Source organism: Pseudophryne corroboree, unplaced genomic scaffold (assembly GCF_028390025.1).
Source record: "Pseudophryne corroboree isolate aPseCor3 unplaced genomic scaffold, aPseCor3.hap2 scaffold_612, whole genome shotgun sequence".
NCBI classification, from domain to species: domain Eukaryota; kingdom Metazoa; phylum Chordata; class Amphibia; order Anura; family Myobatrachidae; genus Pseudophryne; species Pseudophryne corroboree.
This window is the reverse complement of record NW_026970208.1, coordinates 15,705-30,764: the sequence shown is the minus strand read 5'-3', so window position 1 is coordinate 30,764 and position 15,060 is coordinate 15,705. Positions and strand designations below refer to the sequence as shown.

The 15,060-nt window shown below is 49.2% G+C and overlaps 1 protein-coding gene across 1 annotated transcript in view; it reads left to right on the top strand.

The window, feature by feature from the left end:
- The window catches only part of LOC135035813 (uncharacterized protein KIAA2012-like), a gene marked incomplete at its 3' end in the record, with an annotated part of 134,927 nt that extends 122,212 nt beyond the window's left edge, over positions 1-12,715 (top strand). The window contains exons 5-7 of the mRNA XM_063954371.1: positions 3,135-3,325; positions 5,935-6,118; positions 12,591-12,715. Coding sequence (XP_063810441.1) covers positions 3,135-3,325; positions 5,935-6,118; positions 12,591-12,715 — 500 coding nt within the window. The remainder of the gene's footprint in view (positions 1-3,134; positions 3,326-5,934; positions 6,119-12,590) is intronic.
- Positions 12,716-15,060: the final 2,345 nt, after the last annotated feature.

Here is a 15,060-nt window from a genome sequence, read left to right as displayed (position 1 = left end):
TACACCTCCCAACACACCCTCTGCGGGTAACCCCCCTACCCTGCCCCCACCACAGCCCACTAGGGTCACTATCACTTCAGAAACACAGACCTGTGATGGCGGGAACCAGTTTTGATGGGCACTTTCAGTGTCGATACTCTGCTGCACATACACACTACTGCCATCACTTTATTTCCATTCCCCAAGAGACATATAGTATGCCAAGCAGAGACGTAACAAGGGTTCATGGTGCCCTGAGAGTAAGGGGCAGCACATGGGTGAGGAGGCAGGCACACAGGGTGAGGGTAAAGGACAGCACAGGGGTGAGGTGGCAGGCACACAGGGTGAGGGTAAAGGACAGCACAGGGGTGAGGTGGCAGGCACACAGGGTTAGGGTAAAGGGCAGCACATGGGTGAGGTGGCAGGCACACAGGGTAAGGGTAAAGGGCAGCACAGCAGTGAGGTGGCAGGCACACAGGGTGAGGGTAATGGGCAGCACACGGGTGAGGTGGCAGGCACACAGGGTGAGGGTAATGGGCAGCACATGGGTGAGGTGGCAGGCACACAGGGTGAGGGTAAAGGGCAGCACATGGGTGAGGTGGCAGGCACACAGGGTGAGGGTAAAGGGCAGCACATGGGTGAGGTGGCAGGCACACAGGGTGAGGGTAAAGGGCAGCACATGGGTGAGGTGGCAGGCACACAGGGTGAAGGTAAAGGGCAGCACATGGGTGAGGTGGCAGGCACACAGGGTGAGGGTAAAGGGCAGCACATGAGTGAGGTGGCAGGCACACAGGGTGAGGGTAAAGGGCAGCACATGGGTGAGGAGGCAGACACACAGGGTGAGGGTAAAGGGCAGCACATGGGTGAGGTGGCAGCAGCACATGGGTGAGGTGGCAGGCACACAGGGTGAGGGTAAAGGGCAGCACATGGGTGAGGTGGCAGGCACACAGGGTTAGGGTAAAGGGCAGCACATGGGTGAGGTGGCAGGCACACAGGGTAAGGGTAAAGGGCAGCACAGCAGTGAGGTGGCAGGCACACAGGGTGAGGGTAATGGGCAGCACATGGGTGAGGTGGCAGGCACACAGGGTGAGGGTAATGGGCAGCACATGGGTGAGGTGGCAGGCACACAGGGTGAGGGTAAAGGGCAGCACATGGGTGAGGTGGCAGGCACACAGGGTGAGGGTAAAGGGCAGCACATGGGTGAGGTGGCAGGCACACAGTGTGAGGGTAAAGGGCAGCACATGGGTGAGGTGGCAGGCACACAGGGTGAGGGTAAAGGGAAGCACATGGGTGAGGTGGCAGGCACACAGGGTGAGGGTAAAGGGCAGCACATGGGTGAGGTGGCAGGCACACAGGGTGAGGGTAAAGGGCAGCACATGGGTGAGGTGGCAGGCACACAGGGTGAGGGTAAAGGGCAGCACATGGGTGAGGTGGCAGGCACACAGGGTGAGGGTAAAGGGAAGCACATGGGTGAGGTGGCAGGCACACAGGGTGATGGTAAAGGGCAGCACAGCAGTGAGGTGGCAGGCACACAGGGTGAGGGTAAAGGACAGCACATGGGTGAGGAGGCAGGCACACAGGGTGAGGGTAAAGGGCCGCACATGGGTGATGAGGCAGGCACACAGGGTGAGGGTAAAGGGCAGCACATGGGTGAGGAGGCAGGCACACAGGGTGAGGGTAAAGGGCCGCACATGGGAGAGGTGGCAGGTACACAGGGTGAGGGTAAAGGGCAGCACATGGGTGAGGTGGCAGGCACACAGGGTGATGGTAAAGGGCAGCACATGGGTGAGGTGGCAGGCACACAGGGTGAGGGTAAAGGGCAGCACATGGGTGAGGAGGTAGGCACACAGGGTGAGGGTAAAGGGCAGCACATGGGTGAGGTGGCAGGCACACAGGGTGAGGGTAAAGGGCAGCACATGGGTGAGGTGGCAGGCACACAGGGTGAGGGTAAAGGGCAGCACATGGGTGAGGTGGCAGGCACACAGGGTGAGGGTAAAGGGCAGCACATGGGTGAGGTGGCAGGCACACAGGGTGAGGGTAAAGGGCAGCACATGGGTGAGGTGGCAGGCACACAGAGTGAGGGTAAAGGACAGCACAGGGGTGAGGTGGCAGGCACACAGGGTGAGGGTAAAGGGCAGCACATGGGTGAGGAGGCAGGCACACAGGGTGAGGGTAAAGGACAGCACAGGGGTGAGGTGGCAGGCACACAGGGTGAGGGTAAAGGGCAGCACATGGGTGAGGTGGCAGGCACACAGGGTGAGGGTAAAGGGCAGCACATGGGTGAGGTGGCAGGCACACAGGGTGAGGGTAAAGGACAGCACATGGGTGAGGAGGTAGGCACACAGGGTGATGGTAAAGGGCAGCACATGGGTGAGGTGGCAGGCACACAGGGTGAGGGTAAAGGGCCGCACATGGGTGAGGAGGCAGGCACACAGGGTCAGGATAAGGGGGCGGCACAGGGGTGAGCAGGCAGGCACACAGGGTGAGGGTGAGGTAGGTGGTAGCTTGTGTATCTGGGTGTCGGCAGATGACTCGTACTAAGTGGTGTTGGTTTAATGATAGATAGCAGGTACAGCCGTACTCACTGTTACATGTACACTGGTGATGGAGCGGAGGTAGAGCAAAGTGGGGTTCCATGCCGACGCCGGAATCCCGCCCGCTTACCAACCTGACAGTCAGCATACCGACTGACAGGGACTTTTCCCGCCCATAGAGCGGGAACAGAGCCTGTGGCAAGCGCAGCGAGTCTGCAAGGGGCTTCGTTGCGCATGTCCCCCCGCCACTGGCAGGATTCCGGGGCCGGTATGGTGACCGGCAGGATCCTCAGCGCAACCCGTTTCATGCAGCTCACCAGCCGGATGCTGGAACACAATGACACATGTAGAATGGTGCAGTGAGTGTGTTGCACATGGGCTCCTAGGTCCGGGGAGGGGGGGGGGGGGGGGGCGGGGGGGTGCACTCTGCACATCTTCCACCCATCTCTTCTGTACTTACCTTTCCGGAGTCCGGCGTTTGCAGCCACAGCGATATATATATATATTATGCACCACCTGGCGCTGTATTTGTGCTGAGACATATTAGGACCCGCCATGCTGCTTGTTCCCGTGCGCTGGGTTCTCCTGCCTAATGCTGGAGCATTGCGTTTCCCTCATCAGGACGCTGCACCCCTGTACCGGAGGAGACCGGGAGTCACGAGGAGCTGGGATATGATGCAGGAATACATGAAACATATGGAACAAAGTCTGACGTTCTCCAACCGAGCGCAGCGACACTGTGGAAATCCAGCTCAGAATGCGCAACGTCCAACGCTACACAGAGGAGGAAGAGGCGGTGTAACGCACACATGGTAACGCACTCACACACGCCAAGGCTGAGAGGTGGCAGTGCTGCTGCCTCCCCAGTGTCCTCGTTACTCCTGCCTGGTGCCTCAGAGGCACTCTCACGTCTCCCCGGTAGTCCTATGTCACTGATAGTTATTATTACTGTTCTGTTATTCCCCGCACCTGGCCGTGTGCAGGGAGCAGTGATCTTCCCATATACACAGTCACTACTTCTACCTCCTCAGTGTCCTCGTTACTCCTGCCTGGTGCCTCAGAGGCACTCTGACGTCTCCCCGGTAGTCCTATGTCACTGATAGTTATTATTACTGTTCTGTTATTCCCCGCACCTGGCCGTGTGCAGGGAGCAGTGATCTTCCCATATACACAGTCACTACTTCTACCTCCTCAGTGTCCTCGTTACTCCTGCCTGGTGCCTCAGAGGCACTCTCACGTCTCCCCGGTAGTCCTATGTCACTGATAGTTATTATTACTGTTCTGTTATTCCCCGCACCTGGCCGTGTGCAGGGAGCAGTGATCTTCCCATATACACAGTCACTACTTCTACCTCCTCAGTGTCCTCGTTACTCCTGCCTGGTGCCTCAGAGGCACTCTGACGTCTCCCCGGTAGTCCTATGTCACTGATAGTTATTATTACTGTTCTGTTATTCCCCGCACCTGGCCGTGTGCAGGGAGCAGTGATCTTCCCATATACACAGTCACTACTTCTACCTCCTCAGTGTCCTCGTTACTCCTGCCTGGTGCCTCAGAGGCACTCTCACGTCTCTCCGGTAGTCCTGTCACTGATAGTTATTATTACTGTTCTGTTATTCCCCGCACCTGGCCGTGTGCAGGGAGCAGTAATCTTCCCATATACACAGTCACTACTTCTACCTCCTCAGTGTCCTCGTTACTCCTGCCTGGTGCCTCAGAGGCACTCTCACGTCTCCCCGGTAGTCCTATGTCACTGATAGTTATTATTACTGTTCTGTTATTCCCCGCACCTGGCCGTGTGCAGGGAGCAGTGATCTTCCCATATACACAGTCACTACTTCTACCTCCTCAGTGTCCTCGTTACTCCTGCCTGGTGCCTCAGAGGCACTCTCACGTCTCCCCGGTAGTCCTATGTCACTGATAGTTATTATTACTGTTCTGTTATTCCCCGCACCTGGCCGTGTGCAGGGAGCAGTGATCTTCCCATATACACAGTCACTGCTTCTACCTCCTCAGTGTCCTCGTTACTCCTGCCTGGTGCCTCAGAGGCACTCTCACGTCTCTCCGGTAGTCCTGTCACTGATAGTTATTATTACTGTTCTGTTATTCCCCGCACCTGGCCGTGTGCAGGGAGCAGTAATCTTCCCATATACACAGTCACTACTTCTACCTCCTCAGTGTCCTCGTTACTCCTGCCTGGTGCCTCAGAGGCACTCTCACGTCTCCCCGGTAGTCCTATGTCACTGATAGTTATTATTACTGTTCTGTTATTCCCCGCACCTGGCCGTGTGCAGGGAGCAGTGATCTTCCCATATACACAGTCACTACTTCTACCTCCTCAGTGTCCTCGTTACTCCTGCCTGGTGCCTCAGAGGCACTCTCACGTCTCCCCGGTAGTCCTATGTCACTGATAGTTATTATTACTGTTCTGTTATTCCCAGCACCTGGCCGTGTGCAGGGAGCAGTGATCTTCCCATATACACAGTCACTACTTCTACCTCCTCAGTGTCCTCGTTACTCCTGCCTGGTGCCTCAGAGGCACTCTCACGTCTCCCCGGTAGTCCTATGTCACTGATAGTTATTATTACTGTTCTGTTATTCCCCGCACCTGGCCGTGTGCAGGGAGCAGTGATCTTCCCATATACACAGTCACTACTTCTACCTCCTCAGTGTCCTCGTTACTCCTGCCTGGTGCCTCAGAGGCACTCTGACGTCTCCCCGGTAGTCCTATGTCACTGATAGTTATTATTACTGTTCTGTTATTCCCCGCACCTGGCCGTGTGCAGGGAGCAGTGATCTTCCCATATACACAGTCACTACTTCTACCTCCTCAGTGTCCTCGTTACTCCTGCCTGGTGCCTCAGAGGCACTCTCATGTCTCCCCGGTAGTCCTATGTCACTGATAGTTATTATTACTGTTCTGTTATTCCCCGCACCTGGCCGTGTGCAGGGAGCAGTGATCTTCCCATATACACAGTCACTACTTCTACCTCCTCAGTGTCCTCGTTACTCCTGCCTGGTGCCTCAGAGGCACTCTCACGTCTCCCCGGTATGTCACTGATAGTTATTATTACTGTTCTGTTATTCCCCGCACCTGGCCGTGTGCAGGGAGCAGTGATCTTCCCATATACACAGTCACTACTTCTACCTCCTCAGTGTCCTCGTTACTCCTGCCTGGTGCCTCAGAGGCACTCTGACGTCTCCCCGGTAGTCCTATGTCACTGATAGTTATTATTACTGTTCTGTTATTCCCCGCACCTGGCCGTGTGCAGGGAGCAGTGATCTTCCCATATACACAGTCACTACTTCTACCTCCTCAGTGTCCTCGTTACTCCTGCCTGGTGCCTCAGAGGCACTCTCACGTCTCCCCGGTAGTCCTATGTCACTGATAGTTATTATTACTGTTCTTTGTCGCCGTGTGCAGGGAGCAGCGCAGCAGAGTGCGTCAGACAGAGATGAGGTCACCAGCGATGAGACGGAGCGCTATGAGAGGCCTGTAGTCCCCGCCGAGGTCTCCATGTGGAAGGACAATGCGTTACCCCCTCATGGGAAGCCTCACACCTCGTTCTATGGGGGATCCTTTGCAGGACGATGGAAATACCCTCACAGTGAGTACCCCTCTTACCCCAGAAGGGGGATTTATAACCCGCGTGACTTTATTCCTCCGCTCTACAATAAGATCATCGCTGGTTTTTATTTATTTTTATCATTTTTTTTTATCAAACTCTGTAATTTTTTGTGTCCACGTATCCTGTCATTTCTATTTACTTACTGGAGAGGGCAGGGAGGCACCATAGTCTCTACCCCAATTATATCATCTTATGTATTTCCGCCAAGTGTACTCGCTACCTTCCGCTTATTCACACTGCGGCCCAGCCACGTGCGCGGCGTCTGCAGGAGCAGAGGAGAACGGTGTATATTCTGATTACTGTACTGGTATATACCCGCAGACGCTCCGCATTATCCATCTCCCGCAGACGCTCCGCATTATACCTCTCCCGCAGACGCTCCGCATTATACCTCTCCCGCTGACGCTCCGCATTATCCAACTCCCGCAGACGCTCCGCATTATCCCTCTCCCGCAGACGCAGACGCTCCGCATTATCCCTCTCCCGCAGACGCTCCGCATTATCCCTCTCCCGCAGACGCTCCGCATTATCCCTTTCCCGCAGACGCTCCGCATTATCCCTCTCCCGCAGACGCTCCGCATTATCCCTCTCCCGCAGACGCTCCGCATTATCCCTCTCCCGCAGACGTTCCGCATTATCCCTCTCCCGCAGATGCTCCGCATTATCCCTCCCGCAGACGCTCCGCATTATCCCTCTCCCGCAGACGCTCCGCATTGTCCCTCCCGCAGGCGCTCCGCATTATCCCTCTCCCGCAGATGCTCCGCATTATCCCTCCCGCAGACGCTCCGCATTATCCCTCTCCCGCAGACGCTCCGCATTATCCCTCTCCCGCAGATGCTCCGCATAATCCCTCTCCCGCAGACGCTCCGCATTATCCCTCCCGCAGACACTCCGCATTATCCCTCTCCCGCAGACGCTCCGCATTATCCCTCTCCCGCAGACGCTCCGCATTATCCCTCTCCCGCAGACGCTCCGCATTATCCCTCTCCCGCAGATGCTCCGCATTATACGTCTCCCGCAGATGCTCCGCATTATCCCTCTCCTATACACATCTCCTGTATTATATGTCATTGCCGTATATAAATTATATATATATTTCTCTTTTCTAACACTATAAGCTTCTGTGAATAGAGATTTATGTATTTATGTTCCCCATAAAGAGTCTTTATAACCAGTATATGACGCCGGATCATTCCCGGCAAAAACTCTTAAGTCTCCACTTTCCCTAGAAGGTGTATAGAAGGTGTATAGAATGTGTGTAGAAGGTGTATAGAAGGTGTATAGAATGTGTGTAGAAGGTGTATAGAAGGTGTATAGGTGTATAGAATGTATATAGGAGGTGTGTAGAAGGTATATAGAATGTGTATAGAAGGTATATAGAAGGTGTGTAGAAGGTATGTAGAAGGTGTGTAGAAGGTATATAGAAGGTGTGTAGAAGGTATATAGAAGGTGTGTAGAAGGTATGTAGAAGGTGTGTAGAAGGTATATAGAAGGTGTGTAGAAGGTATATAGAAGGTGTGTAGAAGGTATGTAGAAGGTGTGTAGAAGGTATATAGAAGGTGTGTAGAAGGTATATTGAAGGTGTGTAGAAGGTGTGTAGAAGGTGTATAGAAGGTGTGTAGAAGGTGTATAGAAGGTGTGTAGAAGGTGTGTAGAAGGTGTATAGATGGTGTATAGAAGGTGTGTAGAAGGTGTATAGAAGGTGTACAGAAGGTGTACGGAAGGTGTATGGAATGTGTAGAAGGTGTATAGAATGTGTGTAGAAGGTGTGTAGAAGGTGTGTAGAAGTTGTATAGATAGAAGGTGTATAGAATGGGTGTAGAAGGTTTATAGAAGGTGTATAGTAGGTGTGTAGAAGTTGTGTAGAAGGTGTACAGAAGGTGTATAGAAGGTGTATAGAAGGTGTATAGAAAGTGTATAGAAGGTGTGTAGACGGTGTATAGAAGGTGTATAGATAGAAGGTGTATAGTATGTGTATAGATAGAAGGTGTGTAGAAGGTGTATAGAAGGTGTGTAGAAGGTGTATAGAATGTGTATAGAAGGTGTGTAGAAGGTGTGTAGAAGGTGTGTAGAAGGTATATAGAAGGTGTGTAGAAGGTATATAGAAGGTGTATAGAAGGTGTGTAGAAGGTGTATAGAAGGTGTGTAGAAGGTGTATAGAAGGTGTATAGAAGGTGTGTAGAAGGTGTATGGAATGTGTAGAAGGTGTATAGAATGTGTGTAGAAGGTGTGTAGAAGGTGTGTAGAAGTTGTATAGATAGAAGGTGTATAGAATGGGTGTAGAAGGTTTATAGAAGGTGTATAGTAGGTGTGTAGAAGTTGTGTAGAAGGTGTATAGAAGGTGTACAGAAGGTGTATAGATAGAAGGTGTATAGTAGGTGTATAGTATGTGTATAGATAGGTGTGTAGAAGGTGTATAGATAGAAGGTGTATAGAAGGTGTACAGAAGGTGTGTAGAAGGTGTACGGAAGGTGCATGGAATGTGTATAGAAGGTGTATAGAAGGTGTATAGAAGGTGTGTAGAAGGTGTAGAAGGTGTGTAGAAGGTGTAGAAGGTGTGTAGAAGTTGTATAGAAGGTGTATAGGAGGTGTGTAGAATGTGTGTAGAAGGTGTATAGAAGGTGTATAGAAGGTGTATATATAGAAGGTGTACGGAAGGTGTATGGAATGTGTGTAGAAGGTGTGTATAGAAGGTGTGTAGAATGTGTGTAGAAGGTGTGTAGAAGGTGTGTAGAAGGTGTATAGAAGGTGTATAGGTGTATAGAATGTGTATAGGTGTATAAAATGTGTATAGAAGGTGTATAGAATTTGTCTAGAAGGTGTATAGGTGTATAGAATGTGTATAGAATTTGTTTAGAATGTGTGTAGAAGGTGTATAGGTGTATAGAAGGTGTGTACAAGGTGTGTAGAAGGTGTATAGAATGTGTATAGAAGGTGTATAGAAGTATAGAATGTGTATAAAAGGTGTGTAGAAGGTGTATAGAAGGTGTATAGAAGGTGTATAGAAGATGTATAGATGGTGTGTAGAAGGTGTATAGAAGGTGTATAGAAGATGTATAGTAGGTGTATAGAAGGTGTGAAGAAGGTGTATAGAAGGTGTGTAGAAGGTGTATAGAAGGTGTGTAGAAGGTGTATAGAAGGTGTGTAGAAGGTGTGTAGAAGGTGTATAGAAGGTTTATAGATGGTGTGTAGATGGTGTGTAGAAGGTGTATAGAAGATGTATAGAAGGTGTGTAGAAGGTGTATAGAAGGTGTGTAGAAGGTGTATAGAAGGTGTGTAGAAGGTGTGTAGAAGGTGTATAGAAGGTGTGTAGAAGCTGTATAGAAGGTGTGTAGAAGGTGTATAGAAGGTGTATAGATAGAAGGTGTATAGAAGGTGTGTAGCTGGTGTGTAGAAGGTGTATAGAAGGTGTGTAGAAGGTGTGTAGAAGGTGTACAGAAGGTGTACGGAAGGTGTATGGAATGTGTAGAAGGTGTATAGAATGTGTGTAGAAGGTGTGTAGAAGGTGTATAGAAGGTGTATAGAAGGTGTACGGAAGGTGTATGGAATGTGTAGAAGGTGTATAGAATGTGTGTAGAAGGTGTGTAGAAGGTGTGTAGAAGTTGTATAGATAGAAGGTGTATAGAATGGGTGTAGAAGGTTTATAGAAGGTGTATAGAAGGTGTATAGAAGGTGTATAGTAGGTGTGTAGAAGTTGTGTAGAAGGTGTATAGAAGGTGTACAGAAGGTGTATAGAAGGTGTATAGAAGGTGTATGGAAGGTGTATAGAAAGTGTATAGAAGGTGTGTAGACGGTGTATAGAAGGTGTATAGAAGGTGTATAGATAGAAGGTGTATAGTATGTGTATAGATAGAAGGTGTGTAGAAGGTGTATAGATAGAAGGTGTACAGGAGGTGTATAGAAGGTGTGTAGAAGGTGTGTAGAAGGTGTACGGAAGGTGCATGGAAGGTGCATGGAATGTGTATGGAATGTGTATAGAAGGTGTATAGAAGGTGTGTAGAAGGTGTGTAGAAGGTGTGTAGAAGGTGTGTAGAATGTGTGTAGAAGTTGTATAGATGGTGTATAGAAGGTGTGTAGAAGGTGTGTAGAAGGTGTATAGAAGGTGTGTAGAAGGTGTATAGAAGGTGTATAGAAGGTGTATATATAGAAGGTGTGTAGAAGGTGTACGGAAGGTGTATGGAAGGTGTATGGAATGTGTGTAGAAGGTGTGTATAGAAGGTGTGTAGAAGGTTTATAGAAGGTGTGTAGAAGGTGTATAGAAGGTGTATAGAAGGTGTGTAGAAGGTATATAGAAGGTGTGTAGAAGGTATGTAGAAGGTATGTAGAAGGTGTGTAGAAGGTATATAGAAGGTGTGTAGAAGGTGTATAGAAGGTGTGTAGAAGGTGTATAGATGGTGTATAGAAGGTGTATAGAAGGTGTATAGAAGGTGTGTAGAAGGTGTGTAGAAGGTGTACGGAAGGTGTATGGAATGTGTAGAAGGTGTATAGAATGTGTGTAGAATGTGTGTAGAAGGTGTGTAGAAGGTGTGTAGAAGTTGTATAGATAGAAGGTGTATAGAATGGGTGTAGAAGGTTTATAGAAGGTGCATAGAAGGTGTATAGAAGGTGTATAGTAGGTGTGTAGAAGTTGTATAGAAGGTGTACAGAAGGTGTATAGAAGGTGTATAGAAGGTGTATAGATAGAAGGTGTATAGTAGGTGTATAGTATGTGTATAGATAGAAGGTGTGTAGAAGGTGTATAGATAGAAGGTGTATAGAAGGTGTACAGAAGGTGTGTAGAAGGTGTGTGGAAGGTGCATGGAAGGTGTATGGAATGTGTATAGAAGGTGTGTAGAAGGTGTGTAGAAGGTGTGTAGAATGTGTAGAAGGTGTGTAGAAGTTGTATAGAAGGTGTATAGAAGGTGTATAGAAGGTGTGTAGAATGTGTGTAGAAGGTGTATAGAAGGTGTGTAGAAGGTATATAGAAGGTGTGTAGAAGGTGTATATATAGAAGGTGTACGGAAGGTGTATGGAATGTGTGTAGAAGGTGTGTATAGAAGGTGTGTAGAAGGTGTGTAGAATGTGTGTAGAAGGTGTATATAAGGTGTGTAGAAGGTGTGTAGAAGGTGTATAGGTGTATAGAATGTGTATAGGTGTATACAATGTGTATAGAAGGTGTATAGAATTTGTTTAGAAGGTGTGTAGAAGGTGTATAGGTGTATAGAATGTGTATAGAATGTGTATAGAATTTGTTTAGAATGTGTGTAGAAGGTGTATAGGTGTATAGAAGGTGTGTAGAAGGTGTGTAGAAGGTGTATAGAATGTGTATAGAAGGTGTGTACAAGGTGTATAGAAGGTGTATAGGTGTATAGAATGTGTATAAAAGGCGTATAGAAGGTGTATAGAAGGTGTATAGAAGGTGTATAGAAGATGTATAGATGGTGTGTAGAAGGTGTATAGAAGATGTATAGTAGGTGTATAGAAGGTGTGAAGAAGGTGTATAGAAGGTGTGTAGAAGGTGTATAGAAGGTGTGTAGAAGGTGTATAGAAGGTGTGTAGAAGGTGTATAGAAGGTTTATAGAAGGTGTATAGATGGTGTGTAGAAGGTGTATAGAAGATGTATAGAAGGTGTGTAGAAGGTGTGTAGAAGGTGTATAGAAGGTGTGTAGAAGGTGTGTAGAAGGTGTATAGAAGGTGTATAGAAGGTGTGTAGAAGGTGTGTAGAAGGTGTGTAGAAGGTGTGTAGAAGGTGTGTAGAAGGTGTATAGAAGGTGTGTAGAAGGTGTATAGAAGGTGTATAGATAGAAGGTGTATAGAAGGTGTGTAGAAGGTGTGTAGAAGGTGTGTAGCTGGTGTGTAGAAGGTGTGTAGAAGGTGTATAGAAGGTGTATAGAAGGTGTATAGATGGTGTGTAGAAGGTGTGTAGAAGGTGTGTGCTGGCGGTTATTGTATCCTGTGTGTCTGTCTGTACACCACAGGTTCTGAAACTCGGTCCTCATTACCCCTCACAGGGCATGTTTTCCAGGTCTCCTCACAGAATCACTAGGGAAATAATTAGCTGCACCTGTGGACCTTTTAGAATGTGTCAGTAATTAATTCACCTGTGCACCTGCTGGGTTACCTGGAAAACATGCTCTGTGTGAGGTCCTGAGGACCGAGTCTGAGAACCCCTGCTGTAGTGATATTGAGAAATGTAGCCTAGGCCAGAGGTTCTCACACGCGCTCCTCAAGGCCCCAACGCACCAGGTTTTAGGTATATAAATGGCTCAGCACACATGGGTAAATCACATTGACAGAGATGCTAATTAAGTCACCTGTGGCCAATTATGGATATACTTAAAACCTGGAGCGTTGGGATGCCTTGAGGACCTTGGTTGGGAACATCTGCCATCGGCCCTTCCCTATGTTCTGCCCAGGTATTGCCAGCGCTTCATATCAGTGCTCTGTAACCGGGTCATATTTTCCTGTGCAGCCAAACAAGAGGTTCTGAAGCAGCAGAGTGAAAACGTCCAGCCTCTTCCAGGCGGAGGATTCCTGCCCCCTATCTCTCAAGCCCTTGGCCCAGATCCGGATGTCATGAGAGATCCCAGCAGCAAGGTGAGGTTCATACACATACTGCAGGGGAGACCTGGGAGATTACTGTGAGGGATACGCTGGAGATTGAGTCCTGGGCCGTGGTAGTAAGGGGGGGGGGGGGGTTAGGGGGTGTAAGGGCAGTTACTCCGCTGCCAGAACTCGTGTCCTTCAATGCCTGGAAATGCGAGAACCTCATACCCATTATTATCCACCTGTGGCATTGTCTTATGGACCGGCTGCTCCATTTACCTTCATGTCCTCCATCGATGCCCCTCTCTCCCGGGTGTCAGTGACATTATACACACAGAGCCGCTGGCATTGTATTACCTCTAGTGCTCCACCATTACAGAGCAGGTTTTCAGGATCTCCATGCTTTAGCACAGGTGACTTAATCCTCAGTCAGCTGCACCTGGCCTAACAGGCGCTGCAAAGCGGTTTTCGCTCCCCTCTCCACCTCAAGGGGGCGCAGGGGCCTGTCCCTCCTAGTACCTTCCTATCCCTAGGTGCTGTTGGAAACCCCGCTGGTCATTTTTCCCACCGCCTGCGTGGAGTGCAGTAGTGCCCCTCCCCTCCTGGCCTCTCAGGCACACTGCGCCCAAACTCCTCCCATTTTTCAAGGTTCGTTTTACCTTTTTATTTTCATCTATTAATTGTTTATTTTGCTCATTTTGTCAATGAAAATGACAAAGGTTGTGGATATTTTGCGGCAATATGTAGGTGTGTCCAGGGCGGCCTCTCAGGCGCACTGCAGATGTAAGATGTGCAGAGAGACCTGGGCAAAACCATGTGCAGGGGGGGGCAGATGTAACATGTGCAGATAGACCTGGGCAAAACCATGCTGTACTGCAGGGGAGGGGGGGGCAGATGTAACATGTGCAGAGAGACCTGGGCAAAACCATGTGCAGGGGGGGGGCAGATGTAACATGTGCAGAGAGACCTGGGCAAAACCATGTGCAGGGTGGGGGGCAGATGTAACATGTGCAGAGAGACCTGGGCAAAACCATGTGGGGGGGGGGGGGGCAGATGTAACATGTGCAGATAGACCTGGGCAAAATCATGCTGTACTGGGAGGGGGGCAGATGTAACTTGTGCAGAGAGACCTGGGCAAAACCATGTGCAGTGCAGCGGGGGGGGGGGGGGGGGCAGATGTAACATGTGCAGAGAGAGTTAGATTTGGTTGAGTTATATTGTTTCTGTGCAGGGTAAATACTGTCTGCTGCAGTTTACATTTCAGTTTGAACACACCCAGGGCCGGCCCAAGCTTAAATTTTTTGGTAAGCGAATATAGATTTTGGCGCGCCCCCCCCATGGTTGATGGAAAATATTATACAAAAGCTTAAAGCGCATTAAGCGAAACATGGGTGAAATCAACTACCTACCATAAAGTTTAAACTTAAAGGGCAAAGCCGTTAAATAAGTGTTTTCTAATTAATCTAACTTTTAAAAATTGGGGTCCTGCCTGTCCTTTTCTGGGTCCTATTGGAATGAAGGTTTTTATTAATCTTATTAATTATTCAAATATAAAAACAGAGACTTGATTTGGACACTACAAATTGTTGAAAGGGGGGGGGTGACAGTGCTGCTAGGCTGTGTAGCATACAGGACACTGTCAGAAAGTAAATTGGTGCTCCCCCCCCCATATCTGAGTATAAGGACAGTACGCGCCGAAGGCGTGGCTTCATGGGGAACGAGCATGGCCACATAATAGTACCAATTCACATTACACCACACAGGTAGAGCACGTTATACACATTGCACCAGGTAGAGCACGTTATGCACATTGCACCAGGTAGAGCACGTTATACACATTGCACCAGGTAGAACACATTATACACATTGCACCAGGTAGAGCACGTTATACACATTGCACCAGGTAGAACACATTATACACATTGCACCAGGCAGAGCACATTATACACATTGCACCAGGTAGAGCACGTTATACACATTGCACCAGGTAGAGCAAGTTACGCACATTGCACCAGGCAGAGCACATTATACACATTGCGCCAGGCAGAGCACGTTATACACATTGTGCCAGGCAGAGCACGTTATACACATTGCACCAGGCAGAGCACGTTATACACATTGCACCAGGTAGAGCACGTTATACACATTGCACCAGGTAGAGCACGTTATACACATTGCACCAGGTAGAGCACCTTATACACATTGCACCAGGTAGAGCACCTTATACACATTGCACCAGGTAGAGCACCTTATACACATTGCACCAGGTAGAGCACCTTATACACATTGCACCAGGCAGAACGTTATACACATTGCACCAGGCAGAACGTTATACACATTGCACCAGGCAGAACGTTATACACATTGCACCAGGCAGAGCACGTTATACACACTGC